General features: G+C 40.5%; 1 protein-coding gene across 1 annotated transcript in view; it reads right to left on the reverse strand.

Annotated features, from left to right (window-relative positions):
• Positions 1–26,346, reverse strand: part of appl2 (adaptor protein, phosphotyrosine interaction, PH domain and leucine zipper containing 2) — a 42,962-nt gene that overhangs the window by 1,440 nt on the left and 15,176 nt on the right. Inside the window, exons 6-20 of the mRNA XM_079567099.1 lie at positions 24,747–24,788; positions 24,610–24,668; positions 21,964–22,110; positions 20,536–20,618; positions 18,788–18,940; positions 11,635–11,823; positions 11,508–11,550; positions 9,369–9,425; positions 9,052–9,146; positions 8,601–8,747; positions 7,158–7,210; positions 4,868–5,042; positions 684–720; positions 444–605; positions 325–372 (exon numbers count right to left, since the gene is read on the reverse strand). Of these exons, the coding sequence (XP_079423225.1) occupies positions 325–372; positions 444–605; positions 684–720; positions 4,868–5,042; positions 7,158–7,210; positions 8,601–8,747; positions 9,052–9,146; positions 9,369–9,425; positions 11,508–11,550; positions 11,635–11,823; positions 18,788–18,940; positions 20,536–20,618; positions 21,964–22,110; positions 24,610–24,668; positions 24,747–24,788 (1,490 nt within the window). The remainder of the gene's footprint in view (positions 1–324; positions 373–443; positions 606–683; positions 721–4,867; positions 5,043–7,157; positions 7,211–8,600; positions 8,748–9,051; positions 9,147–9,368; positions 9,426–11,507; positions 11,551–11,634; positions 11,824–18,787; positions 18,941–20,535; positions 20,619–21,963; positions 22,111–24,609; positions 24,669–24,746; positions 24,789–26,346) is intronic.

A 26,346-nucleotide genomic window follows, 5' to 3' on the forward strand; every position in this document is an offset into this window, starting at 1 on the left:
TTCCAATCTAATTAAACACAAATTGTAAGACTAGTTTTTCAGCAAATTGTGTCAAAAGGCACTACATCAGGACCAAAACTGAAACCAGAATGAGCCTGTCACAATATGAAATCTAAGAGCTAGAACTAGTTTGCACTAAACCTAAAAGGACTCACTTCCAAGATCCTTCCAAGTTCAGATTAGAGCCATTAGTTGAACATGAGTGTCACCCCGGCTGAGTTGATGTGCCATTTTTAAAGTTACCCTTTCTGTAACTCAGCCCCATTAATCTTCCACATTAGAAGTGCTGCACAAAGCGTTTTCAACACCTCCACACACGCTTACCTTCTTCGCCTCTGTAATATCCTTCGCCAGATTGATCGTGTAGCACACCTGTGGATCACAACCATCAAGTCAGCGTCCTCACTGGTGAACGGTTTCATCTCGTAATAAACCGTCAGTACCTTCTCTCCCTCGGTGTTGCTCTCGAAGATGTAGGCGCTGAAGGCGGTCTGCCCCTCCCCCTCCTCCTCCCCGTCGCCCCAGTCTCGGGCCTGCACCACGAAGCCCATGAGCCGCTGGTTCTCCTGGTGCGCCGCGAACTGGCACACGTCGCCCAACTGGAACTGACGGGAGGGAAAGAAGATTTAAAGCTAATTCACTGCGAGCTTCTACAGGTTATATTATGACAATGGGATACTTACGGTTATTTTGTTCACTTGTGTCTGAGGGTCAATCAACCTGTCGTGAAAAACACAAAACAATGCCATAGTTATTTGGAACCACTTACAAGGCATCAAGCAAAACCAGTGGTCCTCAAACGGTTCCTTAAATCAACAATAATCTGGGAAAAGACAGTATTTTACATTGTATACAGCACTATTTAGGCATTTCTAGGGTAATAAGCCGAATGCCCATCTCGAATTTCGTTTACTGTCCACTTCCTACAAAAAAAACAAAGATGGATTCTACGTGTTTATTTCTCATTCCAGTTTAAATGTTCTGAATATCAGCGACATGAGGCCACATGTCCAACAGTCGCCTTCAAGGGTCAGAAATGCTTTTCTCACATAGTTTTTCCAAATATGTGAACAAGGACTAAGCTAGTCGTCACTTTTGAAGCATCTCTACATATGAACGGCCGCTCACATCTTTCAGATTCTGTCCCGGTTGTAAAAAATATCCTTTATGCTGATATTGTAACAGCTCCACGGCGACGACAAAAACGCTTTCAACATACCATATCAACAACTTTCCAGCGGCTAAAATGGTCCAAATCATAACTTTCTTCGTTGCTTTACGCTAACTTTACTATTATATACTATATACTATTACTATTAAAACCTTCAACATCAAAAGAGCCGTTCCGGATCATTTCAAACCAAATAAAAAGTCTCAAAGAGCCGCAATAGGTTTAACGTTCAAACAAAGCAACCTGACCTAACCTATAATATTAATCAGTTGTTGGGTTATTTGTACCCGTAGGTAAATTTGTCTTGCAATTCTGAGAAAACTAGTCAAGCATTAAAACACATTATACAAAGATCATCATCACATACATGTTTAAATATAAAGCTTGTAAGTGCTCCAGATACTAACAGGATGTGCTTTTTGCTAAAGATACAACTGAAGTTTAACCCACTGGACAGTAACAAAAGATAAAAAGCCATTTCAGGGGCGATTAGATCCGTACTTGTTAATCAAGGAAATGGCAGAGGGAACAAAGCTTTTCTGGGCCTAGGTTTTTATTGGCATTAAAAACCTAGGCCCAGATGGAAGCAAATGAATCTCCAAATGCAAAGGATATTCAGTGTCTTTTAGGATGCTTCGTGCCATCCTCTCTAACTGTCCCTAACTACAGTATTTATTAAAAGGAAAATGTGAACAAATCCCATGCCACTTTCAGCATTCTGTTGGATTATAGATGTGATATTTTTTGGTGCTTGCATTGATTGAGCAATCTATAAAACTCGGTAACGCTTTAGAATACAGCCCGCGAGTTCCAGGGGTAAGTACGGGTAACAAGTACAGTTCCTTGTTACACATTGTTCCCCTTTTTATTTCCTTGTTACACATTGTTCCCCCTTGTAACACTTTGTACTTCCTTGTTACACATTGTTCCACTTTGTATTTCCTTGTTACACATTGTTCGCCTTTGTATTTCCTTGTTACACATTGTTACCCCTTGTAACACTTTGTATTTCCTTGTTACACGTTGTTCCCCCTTGTAACACTTTGTACTTCCTTGTTACACATTGTTCCCCTTTGTATTTCCTTGTTACACATTGTTCGCCTTTGTATTTCCTTGTTACACATTGTTCCCCTTTGTATTTCCTTGTTACACATTGTTCGCCTTTGTATTTCCTTGTTACACATTGTTCCCCTTTGTATTTCCTTGTTACACATTGTTACCCCTTGTAACACTTTGTATTTCCTTGTTACACGTTGTTCCCCCTTGTAACACTTTGTACTTCCTTGTTACACATTGTTCCCCTTTGTATTTCCTTGTTACACATTGTTCGCCTTTGTATTTCCTTGTTACACATTGTTCCCCTTTGTATTTCCTTGTTACACATTGTTACCCCTTGTAACACTTTGTATTTCCTTGTTACACGTTGTTCCCCCTTGTAACACTTTGTACTTCCTTGTTACACATTGTTCCCCTTTGTATTTCCTTGTTACACATTGTTCCCCCTTGTAACACTTTACACATGTAAGTACAGGTACTCTTACAATTACTTTCTTGTTACCCGTACTTACACCTGGAACTTGAGGGCTGTATTCTAAAGCGTTACCTAAAACTCATTATATTCTAACACTGTAAATGCGACACCAGGTCCTGCACCTTCACTCTGGGCTGCAGGGACAGCTCCATAGATCGTGCTCCTCCTTTGCCAGGACCTTTGAAGACGTGTTTGACTTTGCGTTTGTGACTTTACGGTTTGTATTTTGCAAGAACAGCTCGGATTCGCTTTCAGTGCGAGCGTGTTGCGTAAATACATTGGCTCATTCACTGAAAGCGGCTGATGAATGAGAGCGATGCACAAGCACATAAACGCAGAGAACACGGACTGGGCTGATGTGGGTCGGCCCAGTCCGTGTGACTGGGATAAAACACAGTGGCGCTGAGCCAAAGGAGAGGACTCTCTTTTCTGTCAGACAGATCGCAGTTTACAATACGCTCTCGAACTGTTTTGGAGCAGTTTATTTTGGTCGTGCCAGCTTCCAGTTTGGGCAAACTCGCGGCTGTTCCAGAGGGACAAAGCGAGCCACTAAAAACAGCCTGAAGAGCTGCAGGTTGCCGACCCCTGGCCTAGTGTGTGAAATACTTTGTCCATGGAGTATTTGACTCCGAGTAAGCTAAATAAAGTTTTATTTGTGGTACTGCTGCTCTGGTGCTGGTGTCAGAGGAGGCTACGTGCTGAAGGGTTGCACTCAGGAAAACAACCTAAACTTCTGCTCCTGTGAAACAGAGGCACTAAAGTAGATGATAGATGACTAGTGTGTGCATTGCAACACATATCAGTAGCACTAGGCTACTGTGTTTCCCAGCCAGGGGAGGTACTTGAGCTTTTGGCAGAGGGTACTTGGAATTGCCTCAGATTAAAAAGTAGAGTTTCAATATTGTTTTCAAAGAAGAGTTAGTTTTAATTCAGTTTTTCAGTAGAAAGCTACAATTTGAAGATAACACTACACTAAATACTGAATAATTTGGGTTTCTCACTTTGTTAAAATGTTGGCAAGATCCTTGACTTAGGGCAGGGGTAGGCAACGTCAGGCCCGGGGGCCAAATCCGGCCCTCCAGCATAGAACCTTTGGCCCTCAAGATGATTTTGAGAAATATTATTATACAAATCAGAAGCACTTTAATCGTTTTAGAGTTTAATCTTAACCAAGCACATTTTCTCCAGTTCAGCTTTACCCAAATCTAAAAGCTTCTCAACTGGAGCCTCATTTAAAAGCTAAACTGACAAAACTGATCAACGATTTTTGATTCACTTTTTTGTTGTGTTTTTGTCACTATTTTGTCAATTTTTGTTGCTTTTTCACTATTTTTTTTGCCCTTTTGTCCCTCTTGATATGCTTTTTTTAAGAAGCTTTTTAGATCTGGGTAAGGTCGAACTGGAGAAAATGTATTTGGTTAAGGCAGGGGGTTAAAGGAATAGGCCACCGTTTTTACATACTGAGATATGTTCTTACCTCACTTTAGCCGAGTTAATATATCCCCGTCTGGTCTTTGTCCGTGCGCTCTGTCACGCAAACGGAGCACATAGTACCCCTTTTTATCTGCTTATAAAATCGACATGCTACATTTCTGTGTAAATAAACTTCGCATGAAAACACTTCACATAACTTTATTTAAATAGGGAACACGTGGAAGAGCTTTGTAGCTTCTATCGTGAGCTTTTTTGGAGCTATATGACATGTGGGAGAGGCTGCGTATGTGCTCCATTTGCGTGACAAAGCGCACGGACAAAGACCAGACGGGGATATATTAACTCGGCTAAGGTTAGGTAAGAACATATCTCAGTATGTAAAAACGGTGGCCTATTCCTTTAAGTACTGTAAAAATGTGAGAAACTCTGTCAAACTTTCCGAACAGAACACCAAATTAGGTCATAAATTATGCACAGCACTGGCAATTGTAGAAAATGGTGCTTTACTTTTGGTTAAAATTGTCGGCCCTCCACCAAGCAAACTTGCCTACCCCTGACTTAGGGGGTAAATGAATGCCTAAAGGGGGACGTGGGACAAAAAGGTTGGGAACCACTAGGCTAGTACCATAATATGATTTTCTTATCCCCAGCCAAACTCCAAGCAGCTGTTCAAAGCTGCTGTACCTCACCCATAGAGCGTATTATCAAAACAGCCCAGTGGCTTTAATTACCGGATGTCGTTGCTGGTGACCATGAGGTGCGACTCCGTGGTCTTGAAGATGTTGTGAATGGCTCGAGCGGCCAGCACCTGCCTCATGGCCTCGTAGATCACCTCCTGATTGTTTCCGCAGCGCACCGCCATCGAGCCCAGGAAGCGCACGGCGAACACCTGCTGCAGCAGCGAGTCTGAGGGAAAACAAAGACGATTCCGTAATCAGGTCAACAACAGAGAGGCACACAACAAGGGAAAACAGCACACAGCGGGGGCCGGGGGAACGAGATCGCACTAAAGCATTTAGGAGACCCTGAAATGGCATGACAAAAATAATAAAGCACTGTTTCTGAGGTTGAAAAAAAAAAGGTAAGTATTAAGGCTTGAAGTCTGTATAATAATAGACTAGAAACTTGTATTAATATAAGGCCAATTTTAATACACTTTTTGAGGTTTTTATGTGAAATGGCCAAATATGAGGCAAAGTTTCTTCATAAAATGTGTTATTATCCCATCAAACTAGTTCAGTGGTTCTCAACCTGGGGGGGTCGTCATCATGATCATGTAGATATATATCTTTTTGTGTAGCATGTGTGTTTTTTCTTTTCCTTTTTTTTTTTAAGAATATATAGAGAAATGTCCCCGTTTCCCACATTGTGACCCAACAGCGGGAACATCGAAGATACATTTTGTACATGCAGGCGGGGGTCACGAACCCCATTAATTGCTATAATGGAGGTCGCAGCTCCAAAAGGTTAAGATCCACTGAACTAAGTAATTAGAAACATGTGAAAATCTGTCATATGCACGATAAAGTCCTTCAACGGGCAAAACTTGTGACTAGGGCTACAAACAATGTTGGCAATTAATGGGAATTTATAATAATTAATTGGAGTTAATGGGAATAAACAGTGAACTAACACAGCTGAAGGTTTCTTCTTTACAGACAGATAGAAACAGCAGCATAAGACTCAGATTTGATAGTTAAACACTGAAATATCATGTTTGGGCACATGTTGGAGGGGACAGTGTTTTAGGTTGTGGTGTTAGAGGAGAACATTAAATCACTATTTATCATACTGGGTCAGACTGTGCAGTCGTACTATCTCTGTCATAGCCTTGACTGTGGTGCTCAGACTCTTGTGTCTCAGTCTGACGCTCTGAGAGGGTATTTATCCCTTTTCTGTGGAAGCATAGACAGACTTGAATGGTAGGACTAGCGCAATGTTTCCAGTTCATGTCTCCGGGTCCCGCACTGATGGTAAATAAACTTCTCCTGTATAAGACATCCAGACTGCTGCCTATTCTTCATCTATCCTCTCAAACACCATTGTTAATTCTCTAACAGTGGTCAGTACAAAGAAAGACTTTACAAATAGAAACACTCATCAAGTGTGTGCAATTATAGTATAATGTTATATTGTTTGAAATTTAAACAATCACACTGTCATAAAACATAACCAGTGTTGAAAAAAAAACAGCTGCTTTTTAGAAAGAGTATTAAGCAGAATTTAAGTTTAGGAAAGTTGGGTTTGACACATGGACATCTATATGGACCCTCACACTTCTTAAATAGGTCAAATTGTTTATTCAATGAAAAACGCAAAAATATTCGGTTTATTTAAGTGCTTTGACTGTTTTTAATTTGTGAAAATTCCGAAAATTTCCAAGCTTATTCCCTCCCATTCAAACTTTCTGGAAATTTACCTGGAATGTTCCGCCCCTTTGCATCCCTACTTGTGACTGAACAATGCTACAGCTTGTTCGTACTATTGTGAGAGAATGATTTATCCTTAGATCATTTGTTTATAGGAGTCTTTCTTTGCCCATTGTTGTTTTATATGGATTTGCCCAATGATCAGGATTATTACCCATTATTACCAATCTGACACACTACAAGAAAAGTTCTACCATAGAATTCTGAGCTGTCAACATTAAAGGGGACATATCATGCAAACATTTTTAGCGTTTAACTGGGTATAGCATTGTTCCTACATCAAAAAACGCACCTGAAGTAGTTTTTTTAATTCTCTTTTTTTATTACTGTGGTTGTTTCTTCTACTGCAGAAGCGCCTCTATCTGCATTTCCTGGATTACGCTGTTTCATAGATAGAATAATGAAAGTGTGTTTATCCTGGAGCCATGGATTTGTCAGCATGCCAAGTTCTGAAAATGGGTTTTGCATAGTCTTTTTGGCATGTATGTAATCCCCCTCGCTGCTAAAGACAAGGGTGCTCCAACCAAAATGTAACTCTTCATCACAGACTACTGCACATGTGATAAATAAAAATAATTAGCTCAATCATTACCGTCGCTTTCTGCCAGACACTCGTCGTCCGTTTCTCCGAAAGGGTTCGTGCGTCTGTCAGGAGCAAACACAGACACAAAACAATTAACCTCCTGCTACGGAGCGTTTCTGCTCCGGGAAGCGACTCTCATTTTCAGACACTTATCAACAGCACAGAATAATGCGGCTGTCAACGTCCCTCACCGAAACAGCTCCATCTGATTATGTCAAACACTAAGAAACCGCGAGCAGCAAACGCGGCAAGGAGACTCCATTGTGGACGGTTTAATCTTTGTTCAGCCTGGGTATGTTCAGCCTGGGTATGTCAGAGTTACACTTAGACTTTAGAGCTTGTTTAGGCGTGTTGTAATTGTGTTACATCCAAGCAGGGATTTGTAGAGTGGGGTGTGACAATATATTGATTTTGCAACACATCCTTGAGCTGACCTTCAGAGCCTTGTATGGTCAGGCTCCCTCCTACATTAGAGACGTGTCCTTATACCCCCTCTATGGATCAGAACCTGCTCCCTTGTGCTCGTTTCAGGACCAGAGGAGATTCTGTGCTCACTTGATTCTGTTGATGTTTTTAAAGCAGCACTAAGTAACTTGTTTACCTTATTAAATCCTTTCCGTTGTCCCTCTGGGGGTAATACAAGTGTTAATGGGATGATTGGAGGGTCTTTCATCTTCCCCCCGGTGTCTCTGGCCAGAAAACCACACTTGCAGCTTTCCACACACTAATGGAATCACGAAGAAGAAGCTAACAGGCTAGCGGGAAAAGCTAACTGTGGGCTAGCCCTACTTAAACAGTATTTACAGCCAGATTTGAGGTAAATGAATCATCTCTATTGTGTAATTGGATGTACAATATCCCTCTGTCCCTTTGTCTTTTTTGTCAGCGTAGTATTTAATCTCATGGACAATTAATGAGTATAAAACAGTAACATGCTACGACAACTGCGGTAGCGCTTATGGCCTCTTGGGGCAAGAGTTACTTACTTCTGCTTTAAAAGAACAGGCCACCGCTTTTCCATACTGAGATATGTTCTTATTCAAGCTTAGACGAGTTGATACGTACCTGTCTGGTCTGTGCGTGCCTGTGGATGAGCGTGGTCGATTCTAACTTCAGCCCGTTTGGGACCATAGGAATACATTGGAAGAGGCCAAATGCGAACAACATCTTTGGTTGTTTTGCGTGACTGAGCGCACGCACAAAGACCAGACTGGTACGTATTCACTTGTCTAAGCTCAGGTAAGGACATATCTCAGGATGGAAAAACAGTGGCCTGTTCCTTTAAGAGCAAACTGAAAATCTATTTATTTTGTCACTGTAAATTAACTTTCCATTTCTATTGTAATTTTGTGAAGCACTTTGTGAGTTCTCCGTCTGTGAAAGGTGCTATATAAAGTAAACTGAAACCATTGTTTTGTCCAAACTAAACTAAAACTAAACAATGCTCCTGACCTTCCTCCTCCTCTGTTCTGGTCCATGAACTCCGAAGCGGGCAGCGTGATGTCGAATTGGATGGGCGTCCCGGGAGCGATCAGGTCCTCCGGCTCCGGGGCAGACTTCTGAGACCCTCCGGTGACGTGGACTCCTCCGGGTTTAGCTCTGTGGAAGGAAATAGCAAAACGATTACCACAAATCAGGCAAATTGCACTAATTTTACAAAACTCTGACTGGAAAAAGAAATTGTGATTTTGCAAAACACCAAGACGGAACAAAAATAAAGACATGAGATTAAGCTTTAAAGGAAATGGATGAATTTATCTTTTTTGGTAAAACAGAAAGTCCACGAACTTCTATTCACCAAAGATACTTATAGGACAGGAATAATAAAATAAGCTACCTTTGATTTTCCCTCACAGAAATAAATGACAGAATGCTAATTTAATGGTGAACTCGCTGTTCGGACCTGTCTGGGTTGGGGGCGCCCTCTTGTCTCTTCTCGAAGCTGGTGATGGGGGTGACGGCCTGGATCGCAGTTTGGTTCAGCCTGATGGCCACGGCCTGCGCATGAAACATGGGACCAAAACAGCCACATTCAGAAACAGCTTAGAGAATTATCAATGGCCATGATCTTAAACAAAACGATCACAGTAGAGAAAAGAAAAGACATTTTGATTTACTTGTACTTATCAGTCATTTTACTTCAGCAAATTTTAGAGGAAACATTAACTAGTGGCACTTAAAATACATTAGTGAAAATCCCCATGTTTATTATGAGCTCACCTCCGGGTTGTCCGTCAGGTAAATCTGTCTTGAAATGTTGTTGACTGTACAGATCCACTAGAAAACAGAACACACACATTATAAGTGACTGATGATCAAGTCCTGAAACATTAAGGTGTAACTCATACTCAGATTAGTGTTGATTTCAGTGATTCAGACTGACATTGGACCGTTCAAATTTACCTTAACTTAAACTTGATTCAAATCAGCTCTGATCAGAGAAAGGAATGGATTTATAGAACACACTTCACAAAGAAATCAAAGAATCATGGTATTTAAGACACATAATATTCAGTTATATTTCAGACCATTAAATGTGCAGATATGCTCAATAACTAGATTGCATTGTATTATACGTGTATATATTGTAAAAAAAAAAAAGACTAAAATGAGACTAAAACTGAAACATTGAAAGGCACAGTGTGTAACATTTTTGATTATACTGCTGCCAGCAAAACAAAACATGCTCCAAGTGACCAGTACAACACAAAAAAGACAAGTTTTACAGTGGGTAACCAAAGCGTGGACTTGCATGAGGACCTAACCTACTTAAATCTCAGATTTGGCTGCCCTTAGTTAACATCTCCATGGAGACGAGCTGGATGCTCCATGTAAAGTTACAGTCAGGTCTGAGGAGAGCTGAGAAATGGTTTTAGGTTGTGGTAGATAACATAAGGCGGCTTTTCTGTCAGCTCTTTGTCATTTAAAGGAGCTATATCATGCTATTTTAGCCATTCCAAAGTTAAGTATAGGCATTTATATGATATCCTCTACCACTATGGAGCACTCATTTTTGTGATAAATATAAGTGTTTTCTGGAGGTATTTTTCGAACCCGGAAGACACAACGCTTCGATTCAGTTAACTCCGCCCCCTCTCTACGCACATACAACTTTTCCGTAATATAAATAAACAGCAATAAGTGAAATTGCTTCACGATGCAGTTATACGGAGTTGACATCTGCAACACAGCTTCATAAATGGCTAACACACATGCTAATATGCTAACACGCAAGCTAACACGCGTTTGGACTGACTCACCCTCAGGATTCAGGAGGATTACAACATGGCTAAAAGCTCCAAAAAGTCGATTTTGCATGATATAGGACCTTTAAGCTTTTACATCTTTATATTTACTATATTGACTTATCATTAAAGTCACACTGTGTAACATTTAACCTAATAAATAGAACAAAATATTTATATAATAGAAAAACACCTAAAAAAAATGACTAAACAAACTGTGTCTGACTAGACCTGATTGTAACTCGGAGCGGGGACGTCTCCAGCTCATCTCCATGGCGATGTTGACGAGATGCAAGTTGGTCATTTTATGCTCACTCCTGCCACCTCAGGTCTTACGTATAACTGCAGTCTCTGTATAAAGCTTGTGCATGACGGTATTTCGGACCCTCAGTAACAACCTTTTGAGTGACAGTGCAGGATTTTAGACATGGACATGTAGGGGGATGAAAATACTTAGGTTTAACATTTTTAAACTCCATAGTCCCTTCAAGTCCTCATGCAACTCTATTTTTTTTTTTTATCTTTGATTACCCACTGCAAAAAATAGCATCTTCTGTGTCTCGCTGGTCTCAACAGTAAAGTCCAAAATGTTACGCGGTGTGCCTTTAAATACAGGACAAAAGACAATATATTTTGGACTCAATATTTATCGTTATTAGTACATTTAATTGTTTTGGGGTTGTTTTTTTCACAGATTTTCTTATTCTAATTCTGTAATTTTACCTGTAGTTTCTTGTTTATTTTAAAACAATAGATTACTACAGTGATTTCTTTATTTTGGAGGATGTTTCAGTCTTCAATATTGTTTATCGCAATATATTCTGTCCTCAATATGTCAAACTTAAAATGTTGTTTTTGGGACAGGTTCACACAAAACTTGGATGTTGTAATCCATCCTAACTTTCCCAGAAGCCTACAGTAAATGTTGCCTGGGACGACAGATGAAAACTAACCTTTGAGCTAACTCTGGCATATTATACAGTTGAGCTTTTATGTTAATATGCACTGTCACGGTAAATAAATAAATTCAACACAAGAACACACTTACATAAATAACATATTGTGGAAAATGTCTGTATAATTACGTGCACTCACAGCTTTCTCATGGACTCACCTCTTCGTATTCCTTTTTGCTCTCAGCCTGAAGTATCATTGACCTGCAGGGGAGCAGCACAACAGTACAGTCATTATCATTACACTGATCATTTACAGTCTCCGCCACTGGATGTGATTGTGTTTACGTTTTCCCGGTGGAGGAGGTGATTTGAAAACAGTATCTTCGGTCTTCGCACTCTATGGCCATCACGGAGCTGTTGTCCAGGTCCAGGACCATGCCCCCCGCCACGGCCCCCCGCGGCTGGCACATGAGGTTCCCTCCCTGGGTGAAGAAGTACAGACGGTCCCAGGCTGTGGTCACGAGGCCCGTTTTACTGCGGGAGAAAAGGAGAAATATTAATAAAATTATAAAAGTGATGCTGAGCTACCGTTTATAAAGGGTGTAAAACATTGTCCAACTTGACCAAAACAGCAGCTGATTGTTTTTTGGAGCATCACTTTATTTTATTTTTTTAAACAAAGGCATGCAGTAAAAATAGCTTATTTATAAGCGACTTGTTTGAAGGCTTCCTGAGGATCTTACATGTGAACTAAACGACAGCTCGAGTAAAGTACACCAGGACACATGTTTAGTTCTGAAAAATGGACTCGTACGCCACCCACAAAAGGAACGAAGTACAAACACTTCTATAATTGAACTCTCTCACATCTAAAACCTTTAATATTAGATATGTATAAACAAAATTGAACCGCTGATTTAGTTTTAACCTCTGCAAATGGATTTTTGATCGCCGTATTAGCAATGGCATGCTAAAGCTAGAGGACGTATGCTAATGCTAATAAAAACAAATCAAGGCTGGGTCAGAAACTATGATAGAAATACCTAAAGAAGCCTAATACAATATAATAACCACTGCTGAAGCCAAGTGTTTATTTTAGTTTCAAGGGGCTACATGCAAGTTAGCCATTTTATGCTCACTACTGCCACCTCAGGTCATACGTGTAACTGCACCTTCTATTTTAAGCTTGTGCATGACGGCACTTCGGACCCGAATTAACAGCTTTTTGAGTGACAGTGCAGGATTTTAGAGGCAGTTGTGTTGAACAGGTCTGGGCTCATTCTACACATTAGGACATTCCTGGAACATGTAGGGGAAGTAAAACTCATCATTTTAACATTTTAAACTCCATATAGTCCCTTTAAGAAATAACTGAGCTAACATATTTGTAATGATCAGTTCAACAGTTCATTTGAGTTGTTTATATTAATGTAATATACCCAAGGATAATTAGTGTAGAAAAGTCCTGTGATCCTTGTTTAAAGGGACTATAAAGAGTTTAAAAATGTCAAAATTATGTATTTTCCTCCCGATACATGTTCCAACAATGTCCTAATGTGTAGAATGAGTCCAGGAATATTCACCACAACTGCCTCTAAAATCCTGCAATGTCACTCAAAAAGTTGTTGCCGTCATGCACGAGCTTAATATAGAAGGTGCAGTTACACATATGACCTGAGGTGGCAGTAGTGAGTATAAAATTACCAACTTGCATCTAGCCCCTTTAATGTTCATCCATTAGTTTATCAATAGACATAATTGATCTGTAGCATCATGACAATAACATATGACTTTATTGTTCTTAAAATGGAGAAAAGAGTCAATTCAATTTTTCACTCAGGGAAAGACACTTTTAAGAAAGTCTCTTGGTTTTGGTAAATATCGGATATCAGCAGATACTCAAACCCCAGTATCGGCATCGGTAGCGAAAAAGCTGGATCGGTGCATCTCTAGTCCTGATGAGCACAACCTATTGATGCCACGTAAACCTGGTATGATTATGTGTATAAAACAATGCTAAAGATGGAAGTGTCTGGAACAAAAAGCGTCCCAGAGGAAGAGGAGATTTATAAATGCGGATACTGGATTTATACACTGCCTGACACAAAAAAGGTCACACGCTCTAATATTTCGCTGGACCGCCTTTAGCTTTGATTACAGCACACATTCGCCGTGTTGCATCACTTTGTATTGATGTGACCACTGTGTCTCACACTCTGCTCTTTTACAATGAGAGCCCGATGAATCCTGGCATCGTCATCCTGGAATATGCCCGTGCCGTCAGGGAAGAACAAATCCCTTGGTGGAATACCCTGATCATTAAGCAACCCCAGGTCAGAACAGTTAGTAAATCAAGGTGGCGAGTGTGTTTTGAATAGAAAAACAAGCAACAACTTTGTCAGCAAGACGAACTTTGATTACTAGATTAACTCCTAACAACAACATGCAAAACGTAGGATTTGCTATAAAAAGAAAGGAAGTAATGAGTCTAGAAATTAGCACTATTTTTGCAGTGATACTACTTCTAAAACTATTTTAATTGTCTAATTTGTATGCTTAAAATGCCCCAGAAAGATAATTAGCTTAGTCACTTTCTCAATTCAATCCTCCGTGGAGCCTCTATTGTTTTGCTTTGTTTGGAGCTCGGAAAATTGATTACAAACAACCCCAAATGCCATTTTGCAAATACCCTGAATGCTGCGTGATTAATGTTGAAAACTCTCCGGCTCCCGCTGCTGACAAACTGTTCTGTTATTTATTATTTTTACTTTTTCTGTTGACATCTGAGGCAGCAGTTATTGGATACAGGAATCTTTTAAAAGTTCCCATTCTGAACCAAATATAATGACTGCAAGTTAACTGCCGCTCGGGTTGTAATCATGCTGGTCTTTTTTTGTGTGTAAGAAAGAAAAACATGGACAATTTAAATGAAAAGAAGGGAACGGGATGGATGAATAAATAAATAATCACATGAGTTAAGTACCCTGCTTCATCAGAGTTGGGCGCTGAAAGCCCTGAGTGAATCCCTTTTAAAGACTGAAAACAGCACTTAGACTTAATATGAATTTCTAAACTCCAACAAGAAGCCCATGTTCTTCATTTCAACATGTCTTTAGTGTAAAGCAGAGGTCCCTAAACCTTTCAGGCCGCGACCCCAAAATCACTCAACCAACAACTCAGGACCCCCTTCTGTAACATGTAGTTAGCATTTATGACAATCTAAAGTGCTGGTTTAATGATGTTAGTTTGGAAACTGTATTTTTTTCACTAAAATGTGCAGTTTTCAATCAAAAAGAAAAAATACTGTCTCAAAATCATCTTGCGACTCCCACTTTAGGAACGAAGACCGCATTGAGACTGAATATATCTCCATGTGTGGCTCTTTAAAGCCTCTGGTGCAGCTTTTTGCTCTTATGAACTCAAAGTGTCCGGTATTGCTATAGATTAAGGTGCGCTCATTAAGTATTATAATAAGCATTAGTAACCATTTTAGGGTTAGGGTAAGGGTTAAGGTCAGGGTGAGGTTAAGGGTTGGCTATGAATAAGCGTGTTATAAATGGCCTATTAGTATGTTACCAGATACAAGCATAATAAGCAGTGTGCTACTGCTTTACAAGTATATTATTAATGCTTATTAATACCTTATTAATACTTAAAGGGACTATACATAGTTTAAAAATGTTAAAATTATGTAATTTCCTTCCCCTACATGTTCCAGCCATGTCCTATTATGTAGAATGAGCCCAGACCTGTCCACCACAACTGCCTCTAAAATCCTGCACTGTCACTCAAAAAGGTGTCAATTCTGGTCCGAATTGCCGTCATGCACGCGCTTAACACATATGACCTGAGGTGGCAGTAGTGAGTATAAAATGGCTAACTTGCATCTAGCCCCGTTAACAAGCACATCTTAATATAAAGTGTTACCAAGTGTCCCTATATTGTACAATAAGACCCCCCTTGGTACTTTTAAGGCATTTATTTATCTTAATTTGTCCAGAAAAACACTGGGAAAAATGCCATCTTATCTTAGAGTAATTGCTTAAAAAGTGCTTGAATTAAGAAGATTTAGGCTGATTTTGAGTAAGTTTGGACTGTCTTGAAATAATATTGCCAATGGAAGAAGCATTATTTTGCTTAAAGATGCATTATGCAACTTTTTATGTGAAAAAAAAAAAAAAGATATTTGTGCGTATTTGACCTCATAGTGTATGTCAGCATGGTGACTTAACTTCCCATGACAGTGGTCCCTAAGACGCTCCAGGATCAATTGTTGGAAGGTTTTCACTGCGGATGGATCCTCTCACCAGAAAACCTACAAAACAACTGATCCTGGAGCGCTGTCGAGACCACCGTGATCAAAAGCAAAGGTGCCATGTTGACCACTCGTACAGCCACTCGTCACTATATGGTAAAATACACAAATATATCAACTTTTTTTCCTCATAAAAAGTTGCATAATGCAGCTTTAAAATGAGAGAAATTACCTTGTGCACTGAAAAAGACAAAAACATGAGACAAAACAAAGTCAGAGGTAAGAAAAAACATGCTTGCTCCATAAGATAGTCCAAAACTGCACAAATCCCAATATTTCAAGCACTTTTAAGTTTGACTGTAATTTGGTTTGGGCCAAAGTGGTGGTTCTGATGTTGCTGACCCTTCACCTGAATAAACACACCTTTTGTTATTTGCCTATGGTAACAATTCAAAAAGCAATTTTGATTCTATTGTAATTAACTGTGCAGCTAATGCCTACTGCCTGTTCCCCCAAGCTCTTTATAAATGTATTATAAACCCAAAATCCAGTCCCGTCTTTTGCGTAATTCATTTTTTATCCACTTTTGCAAATATCCCGAATGTTGGGAGATTGATGTGGAAGCTCCTGCCGCTGTGGTGTGACTCAGGCCTCTTGCATTGACTAACTATTCCAAATGTGCTCAGCTCTGGGCTCCATTTGACAAGCATTGAGTCAGCCGGCGCCGCGTGTCATTATACAGAATGGCATTCGCTGGGAAACCTTTTCTCCTGTGTCACATGCATTTGTCAAAGACTGTGGATGTATATGAGCGAGAGACAGAGTTTGACAGGCCTGACATTTCACTAAATCACATCGGGGGGGCGCTACGCTGCAGTTCTGCTCCCCTGAAGCCATTAAAGGAAAGGAAGGAGGAAGTTTTTAGGAGCCTCATACATTCAGCGTGAATGAGCTGACAGCGGCAGACTGTCAACACGTCACCTGACCCACCCTGTCATCGCCGCGCGAGTTATTGTTTACCGAGCACAACTGGGTTTTGGGCGACTCCGGCAGGAAGTGAGAGACTTTCCCATTTATTTCGGAGGTGTGAAATTAAACCACACTGCTGCTGCAAAAGCATTTGGCCAGGCTTTGTGGATAGCAATAGAGGAGCGCCGCTTTTATTCACTTCTACACTCCAAAAAAGGAATATCTAGACTCATTTAAATGCTTCAGATTGAGCATAATAATTCTAATTTTGGTTGTTTTGAGGGGTGAAGACTTAGTCGGGCATTTTACCTAAATGATATCACTTGTTCTGATATATTTCTGACGTGTTTTTGTCTTTATTCCAGTGGGTTTGTCCCATTGGCAGTTTTACTTTCTTATTTCATGCTAGATTACCTCAGAACCAGTGAGAAATGTCCTCAAACTAGCAAAGTATTCTTGGTCTAAATGAAAAGTCTAAAGTCTAAATGAGTGAAAACCACTCAAAACAAGATTCTCAATTAAATTCATTTAAACCCATGTTTGATATTTAGTTTTGTAGTTATTGAGCAGTTATCACAAATACATTCCCTTTCCTGCACATCAGTCAAGGGAAAGACTGTGATTAAACTATGTCTGAAACAGAGGCTGCACAACTTTGGGAATAAAACAATTTCATGTACAATTTATGATTAGAAATCAATATTCAGTTCACGGTGCATATTTTAAACCACTGTAAAGGTTTTTTGATCCGTAGGTTTTATTTGGATAGGACAGTTCAAGGTGAAAGGAGGTAAAGAGCGTGAAGCAACATCCAGCTAAGTCTGAGTCAGGGACGTCGTGCAATTTGCTCTTCACGCCCGATCACCGTTTTTCCACGGGTGAAAATATGTAATGTGCTCACATTGTCACATATCAACTCAGTACACGCTGTTATGGGCGGCCCCCACAGATGAGCAGTGCACGCTGTACAGATCGTCATTAAAATGTCTGTGTAAGTTCACAGTCGAGAAGAAACTACCGGTACTCTCACCTGTGAGTAAAAACCTTTGAAGTAGAGTGTCTCTAACGACCTGCTTACTCCAGAGTCTCCATGTGTCCTGACCTCTGCAAAGGTATTTACTCACAGGTGAGTACCGGTAGTTTCTGGGAGGAGCCGGGCCAACCCCAACCTCCTCCCTTTTGGTCTTTATCTAGGCTGCGAACTGAACAGAACTTTAGTTTTTGCTGACGAAGCCTTTTGGATGAGAGACGAAACGTTCGAGACTTTAACCACTGAGTACAGAAGACGACTTGAATACCTTCATTGAAGATCGCCATTAAAAGTTTCGTAAGCCGCGATGAGCATAAATGTGGACAAATGCTGTCTGTGGTGGGGTTTATGGAATCATTCAGAGCTGCCAAGGTAAATACTAGAGGAAAGAAACAGCTACAATACGAACTATGAAGGTAAGCTACATGCTAACACCAGCTGAAGTTGCGCTAACAGCGGCTAAATGCTAATGTTGGCAAAATCCCCTTTTGGAACAGCGGTATGATGTTGTGAAACACGTGTCAATAGTGAGAGCTGTACCTCTCTCTCGTTTGCCAATCAGAGGCCAGCGTCTGTTCACGTCAGTCTCGGTTTAGCGCTTTGGCCACAGCCAGAGGTCGGTGTCAAAACTTATACCTGGCCAGTAACAGTTTGACCCTCGGCAGTCGAAAAGCTCACACAACCAGATTGACCAGGCACTGGGCATTGTAGTGTCAGTGCCAGTGATCACAAACTCTAATAACAAAACCTAAAATTCAAGGCAATCAGAGCTATTTTTTTCTGGGTGAAAAATAATTTGAAAAATACTTAGAAAAGGGGGAATAATCATAGATCCTCTACATGCGACTACAACCAAGAAGCCAGTAGTACCACCTGATAAGCCACTAAGAAATAATAATGAATATTATGTAAAGCACTATGAGGCTGATAAGATGCTGTGGGGACCTCTTTAGGTTTAGTCTTGGTTGGCCTAGTATGGTCCAGGATTAGAGCGTAATTTAGTCCTGGTTACACGTTGGTCGAGTTAAATCCTGGATTAGTGGCGGAATGATCCGGTGTTAGAAATTATGTAATCCAAATAGCTATTCAATATGCAAATCATTAGAAGGCTGAGATTTGCTGCGGTGACTCCAAATGAGCAAAACGAAACGAGCTGAAAACTACTTTGTCTGAAACAAGGCGTTTCAGACAGAATTACAAAACGAGCTGGGATTTGCTACGGGCTGGCGATCGAAGGCGCTCACTTCCTGATGTTGAGGTAGCCGGCCTTCTGGATGAGCGTGCGGTTCACGGAGACGGCGTCCGAGTCCGGAGTGTAGATGCTGTCGTCCACCGAGAGCAGCTCCCTCTGGGTGCTTCGCATGGCCTCGGCTTCAGAGTCCAGCTGCGTCTGAATACTGACCACAGAAGTCACAGGGCATTAGTCTTTCACTCATTTCTGGGGAGAACTGGGTTGTTAGAAAGAAGTGCATTAAGAAAGCTGGGAATGACTTTTGTCCGGTACTAACAATTTACCATTGAACCTCTTAACACCCACTTTAACCACGGTCTTTATCTCCAGTTCAGCCTTACCCAAATCTTAAAGCTTCCTGACTGGAGTTTACAGCCTACAGGCCAGTGTAACCCCTCATTTGAAAGCTATGACCTACAAAACTGATCTAAGCTTGTTCTTGTTTTTGGTTTGCTTGTTTTTTGTTGCGTCTTTGCCACATTTTTGTCATGTTTTGTCATGTTTTCTTGCATTATTGTCACGTATTCATTGCATTTTGGGTTTATTTTTTAGTGTAATGTAACTGATAAAGCCACAAAATGTGACCAAAACATGTAAAAAAAAAAATGCAACAAAAACACAATGAAAACACAACAAAATCGTGACAACAGAAACGAGGAAAGAGCTTGGATCAGTTCTGTAGGTCTTAGCTTTCAAATCAGACATTTCCCTGGCCTACAGGCTGTAAGCGCTCTCGTCAAGGAGCTTTTAGATTTTGGGTAATGCCGAACTGGAGAAAATATGCTTGATTAAGGTGGAGGTTTAGGGGTTAAATCAAATTTCATTGATTGAAGATAAAAAGAGTATAGTATAGGGGCTAAGACAGGAGTGTCAAACTCATTTTGGGTCATGGGCCGAAATTCAGCTCCCACGGCGGGTCGCGGCCGCATATAAGAGAGAAAATGTTTCCATACTGTAATTAATAATAAGCTGTGATTTGGTCAAAGCCCTAACTTGACTGTAGCTTCATTAATAACAATGGCTTACACTTGTATTGCACTTTACAAGCCTGTGTCACAAGTTTCTCAAAGTGCTACATAGTAGTCCTTTTTCATTCACTCCACACACGGTGGTGGTAAGCTGTTATTTATGCCACAGTCGCCCTGGGGCAGACTGACCATTTACGACGTGGCTATGTAATGTGTTGTTCATAACCTGAGCTCTTATTATATCAGTGCCCTCTGCTGGACATGTGTGTAACTCTTTCCTTTTTTAAAATGTAATGCCCCCTAGTGGCTAGAATGAGCATTCTGGTCATTCTTTAAAAAATAAACTGCACAGGAATGGGCTTGAGACTTGCTTTTGTTTTGTTTTTTTACACACTCTGGAATTTATACTCTACAGGACAGGCCGGATAAAATCATCTCGCGGGCCTGGGCCGTATGTTTGACACCCCTGGGCTAAGGTATTATCCCCGTCCTTGTCCTCTGCATTTGACCCAGCCATCTATCCCACTAGAGTAACTCGTCAGTGCAGCAGAAAAGCCACGCAATTGGCAAGAATATCATGAACGTGGCAGCCCTTCGAAGGACACGACAACAGTTCACACTGTCGGCTGCAGAGATTGTGCTGCCAACTTTTGGGTTCATATGTGAACCAGCTGTTCTGAGCTGATCAGATGCTCGTCCTGTATCTGTGCGGACTGGTGACATTTCACATTTCAGAAGTAACGGTGTCTTTCAGTTGTGGTATTACTTCAAATGAATGCTTACGACCACTTACCTTTGCGTCATTTTGGACACTGAGGAGAGGAAGTTGTCCATCTTCTTTGACACTTGTTCAATTCCTTTCTTGAAGAAGCTGATCTAAAAGAGGAGAAGAGGTGGGCAACATATCATCTGTAAGATTATATTGAATATTGCTGTTTGGAAGATAATTATGCAAATTTACAATATCGAGTTTATCTCCAGTGTCAAAAGGTTTATGCAAAGGCAGAAGCAAGTCAACATTTATGTTTTTTATAACCACAAACGCAGAGTTCTGAGCACATTTTCTCCAATCTAAAAGCTCTCAAATGAGGCGTTAATCTGGCCTAGATTTTGTTAGATTTGGATGCACTCAGTTCTGCCTTGTTGTGTGTCTGTTTACGTGATGACTGCGTGTGGTAATTATAGTCTATTTTATGAACATGAAAAGGAATGACGTGCCTTAGCCTCTGTTATGGATGTGATGGTGATGACTGAATGATTACTTGCACTGTATATATTGCACTTTGTAATTCTGCTTTTGGACTTTAGGACTACAGATTGAAAAAGCTACAGTCTGGTACAAGCATCCTTGCTCAAGTGCATTGTGTAATTGCAGGTGAAAATATGAATACCTGAATATCGTTATGAAGTGCATTCATTTCTGATATTCAACTTAAACTGTGAAACTAATATATGACAGACTCACTACATGCTGAGTGACATATGTATAGCCTTTATTTGTCATCATTTTGATTAGCTTGTAAAATTCCCAAAATAAAAATCTCATAAAATTAGAATATTTTTTTTAATGTACTGTAAGCCATATCATCAACATTAAACAAATAAAAGCTGGACATGTCACTTTAATGAGTCTATATCATATATTAGTTTCATATTTTAAGATGAATTACAGGAATAGATGAATTTTTAAATGTTTTATTCCTCTAAAATAACATACAATTTGACTCACGTGTCACTTTTGCTACACCTGTCTCCATCTATTAATTCAGAGCCAACTCAAACATAGATTTATTTCGGATTAGGCCCTGGATAGGGTCTTGGATTAGTCCTAGTTTTAACTTAATAACCATGGTTTACGATTGGACTAGTATTGGCCTTGTCCTGGATGATCCTGTTTAGTCTAGTTCTCTGTCTGGTCCCGTTTTGTTGCTAAACTTACTATATACTTACTATAAACTAAATATAATAACACCCCATCCAAGCCAATAGAGCCTGGAATTGTTACAAATAAATTCTGTCTTTCTTGTCCTCATCAGATACTATAAAAATCCCATCTGATTTGTTCTACTTTTACTTCAGTTGCCAAAAGGTTACCACAAGTCAAGACGCCCGAGTAGTGAGTGCGCATTTGGTTATATTCATGGAGCAATCAATTTCAAAGGTGCCTATTTGAATGTGATTTGAATGGTATTATCCGGAGGCCAAACGGCGGCGGCAGTACCTGTGCCTGGGTGTAGCCGAGCATCGGTTCTAACATGGCCACCCTCTTCCTGTACTGCAGAGCGTTGAGCGCACAGTAGTACTGCAGAGACGCTTGGTGCTGCTTCCTTCGGGTATAGGCCACTTCTTTGATCATGTCCGTCTTCATCTGGAAACACGGGGGAGAGGGTTCAATGCAAATATGAAAAAGCCAGGCATGAAATCAATTTGTTTTTTTTCGCTGTCGATAGGCATGCAAATGTTGGGTTTGGCTTAAGCCCACACGCAAATGAGAAGAGACTTTGCATTTTAGAGAAGGCCTTGCACAGGAAACAAGAAATCTGTCCTTAGACTTCACGATCTCTTTCACTACATCTATAAAGAAATCTAAGGTCTTTATTCCTACAGGGCTAAGAGATGCTCATTAGGAACATGCACACAATCAGATTAAAGGCTCTATTGTCAAAGCAGACTTTCATTTGCTGTGCATAATTAGAAGCTTTTGCTAATCAATCATGATATATGGCGGGCCAGTTGTTGTTGTTCTTTCCCATAACAGTACTGCTCCCTGACAGATGTGCAAAGCGCATTAGGGTGGCTCACAAAATTAACTTTTTTTTTGCCTTTTGTCCCAAATGGTATTGAGAGCATCAGTACTAAAAATGTGAGTAAAATGTTGCAATTTTGGGGAGGCACAATGGGTGGCAAACTTTTTCTGTATGTTGATATTGTTTAGCTTTTTGCAATCATTACTATATCGACTGCTCCATGAGTAGAATGGGCGATAACATTTGTAGACACGCTAAATGCATGCGCTTAAATACAGTAAAATGAATGCTATCACTGTGCTGAGGGAGCCGAGCAATGATCCATCAGCCAGTCTGTGTCGTCTCCCTGTCCAGGTCCTAACCTTAAAGGGATATTTCAGGATTTTTGACACAGGGCCTCATTTCCTAGTGATCCAGAGTGTTGCTGATTTCTGGAGATATTTTTTTTGTCATTCATGCAGTTCTTATATTTGAAGAGTTTCGAGGCGCTAGGCTAGTGCAAGGCTAGTGCATTTCTATGGTATCAGCTAGCCTGCATTAAACACAGTCTGACCCGCTCCACAGAGCACCTGAGGCAAATCACTTATAACTCCAGACTAACCATATAAATGTCTGTGTCGATAGAGTCATTTTAACCATTTTGCATTTAAAATAACTTATATTTGAGCATCAGCTTAGTGGTTGTATAAGCTACGCGGCGGCGGAGTGATCTGCTGGAAAATAGTCCCTCAAAATGCAATCATTCATGTGATGCAAGGTCAGTAATATTCCAAAAATTACTCTATCGACACAGACAATCATATGGTTAGTCTGGTGTTATAAGTGATTTGCCTCAGGTGCTCTGTGGAGTGTGTGGGACTGTGTTTAATGCAGGCTAGCTGATACCATAGAAAGGCACTAGCCTAGCACTAGCCTAGCACCACGAAACTCTTCAAATATAAGACCTGCATGAATTACAAAAAAAATATCACCAGAAATCAGTAACAATCTGGATAACTATGAGGCCCTATGTCAAAAATCCTGAAATATCCCTTTAACCTAACCTTAGAACCAGACACCACAAAAACATCGGCCTAGGAAGAAGCTCAAAGACCCGATGTTGATTCAAAATGTCAATAGGAACAAGGCAAAATGTAAACCAGTCCCAGAATTGACACAAACTGGGGGAAAAGGGATCTATAGGCAATAAATGCACACGCAGGACTTCAGTCATATGCCTCGTCAAATCAGGGTCCAGTTAGCTGAAGGCGTCTGGGAAAGGCAGAGGATCGAAGCACTCGCTAAAGTCAGACTCGAGGCTGAGGCGTGTGAGGTGGGATTAACCCTGCAGAGGCTCTGGACGTTCATTATGTCCAGTACAGAAAAATAACAACTGATACTGATCAGAAACTGCCCTTTTAGTTGGAGCAAGTTGCATAGTTATGAAAAAGTTGTAGGCCTTTGCAAACGTTGTAATGATGCAGGAGGGACTGTAGTATTAGGATGTTAGATACTGTATGTCAGGGGTAGGCAACATCAGGCCCGTGGGACAAATCGGTCCCTCCAGCACAGAACCTCTGGCCCCCAATATGATTTTGAGAAACATTGTTATGCAAATAAGGGATCAAATACCTGTTAAAGTACACTAAAAATACAAGAAATAGTGTCTTTTTATGGTGTGTTTTTGAAATGTCCTCACAGAACATCCCACTTGGTCAGAATAATGTAAAATAGTGATTCTCAACTGGTGGGTCGGGACTCAAAAGTGGGTCACGAGCCTATAGGGAACTTTTTTTTCCATATCTTGCCTTCTGCAACTACACGGAAATACACTGGAGTCTGATAAAAGTAGAATTATTGGGTTGTTTTGATCATAATTTCAGTCTTAAAAGCAAATCTACAGCGTGTTCAATAAAAACATGTGGTAAATGCAATATTTTATAAGATATATGACAAATCACAGTTTTATTTGGGTCTCAGCTTGGCATTAAGATAATGGCGGGTCTCGGAGCCGGACCACTTTAGAACCACTCATGTAAAACACTGGCATTTACAGAAAATGGTTCTTAACTTTAGGCTACAATAGTAAAGTAGAAAAAGTAGACCCGACCATTCTGAGACGCCACTTCAGAATCACGTACCTTCTCATTCTCCCTCTTCTTTGGAAGCCTGCTGTACTTGACCATCGCTGCTTCATGTTCTGAAAAACATGACGCTCAAGACTTCAGTACGGTAAATATCAGAATGCTACTGGAGTGAAATTAGTGCTTCTTCTTACCATCTGTGGCGATGCCGTGTATCTCCTTCAGCGTACTTATCTCTGCAAAATGACATGCATAGTTAGTGAAACGTGCAAAAGACTTAACATCGCTTGCAACATTGAAAGAGCGAGGGAGCCAAATGCCGCTACAATGAGTAGAGTGAAATATTTGGATGTAAAACAGCAGAAGATTAAAGCAAACAAACAAAGAGAACAGCTAAACAAACCAATGACCACCAGAGGAAGAAGAAAAAAACATAAGCATTTTAGGGATGGTAACACAAGACAGGCAGTCATGTTATTGTTAAGGTAAATGGTAAATAGTCTCAACTTTTGGCCAAAGTGTTTTACATCAAGATCAAGGAACCACTCACCCATCAGTCTACCCCAAGGCTATAATAGTAGCTTACCATTGCCGAGTATGGCGTGACTGAATAATGACTACAGTCTGGTGCAATGAGGAACTTGGTAACACAGGCTTGTAAAGTGCAATACAAGTGTAAGCTATTATGACTAGTAGGGATGTGACGATCGACTTTCATCACGATACCCAGGGCAGGGGCCAACACGCACATATCGCGATACAGTAAGTAATTGTGATAAGTAAAAAGGTTAAAGCAGAACTAAGTAGCTCATGCCCCTAGAGGCCATAAGCGCCACTGCAGGTATTGTAGCATGTTGCGTTTTTTTACTCATTAATTGTCCGTGAGAGTAAATACTACGCTGACAGAAAAGACAAAGGGAGAGAGGGATATTGTTTTTTTCACTCAAACTTGGCTGTAAATATTGTTTAAGTGGCGCTAGGCCGCAGTTAGCTTTGCCCGTTAGCCTGTTAGCTTCTTCTTCATGATTCTATTAGTGTGCATTGGACCACCGCCTCAGTGGCAGGGAAAGCTGCAATTGTGGTTTTCTGGCCAGAGACAACAGAGGGAGATGAAAGACCCCCCAATAATCCCAATAACACTTGTATTACCCCCAGAGGGACAACGGAAAGGATTTATTACGGTAAGCAAGTCTTCTTTAAGAACACTGTTACTGGAAAACAAAGGAGTGCATGATAAAAATGCCTCCAAACACAAGTAAGTTTTGCGATATTGCAGCAAATTGGCCCAACCCCAACTACTATTACTATTGTTATTATTAACCTACAAGGTCCCACCCAGCCCAGGAATTGAACCTGGGACCTTTTTGCCATAAAGCAAGAGAAAACCACTGCATCGCCGTGACAAATTACAGCTCAGGACAGTTCCATCACTTTAGCACACAAAATATTTGCTTAAAACCACAACCACAAAACTACAACTACAAAAGCAGACCTTGTCATACACATATAATGCTGGAAAGAGGTGTCAAGCCAATGTAGGTCAAATTACGGACAAAGTTCAAGCTGGTTCTAAAAGAAAGATGTCAGAATACGGTACAGTTCGTAGCATAGGGGGCTGTGCTCCATTGTCTAGTGGAAATAAAACAGTGGCTCAACGATAACTCTTTGCAGCTCAATGCAGACAAAACGGAAACCCTGGTAATCGCACCTGATGATTCAATTCCAGGGATTAAACAGTTCCTGGGTGACTTAGGCCAGTCTGCGAAACCAAGCCTTCGTAACTTGGGAGTTATT

The sequence above is a fragment of the Gobius niger genome, assembly GCF_951799975.1.
Source record: "Gobius niger genome assembly, chromosome: 12".
Taxonomy (NCBI): Eukaryota; Metazoa; Chordata; class Actinopteri; order Gobiiformes; family Gobiidae; genus Gobius; species Gobius niger.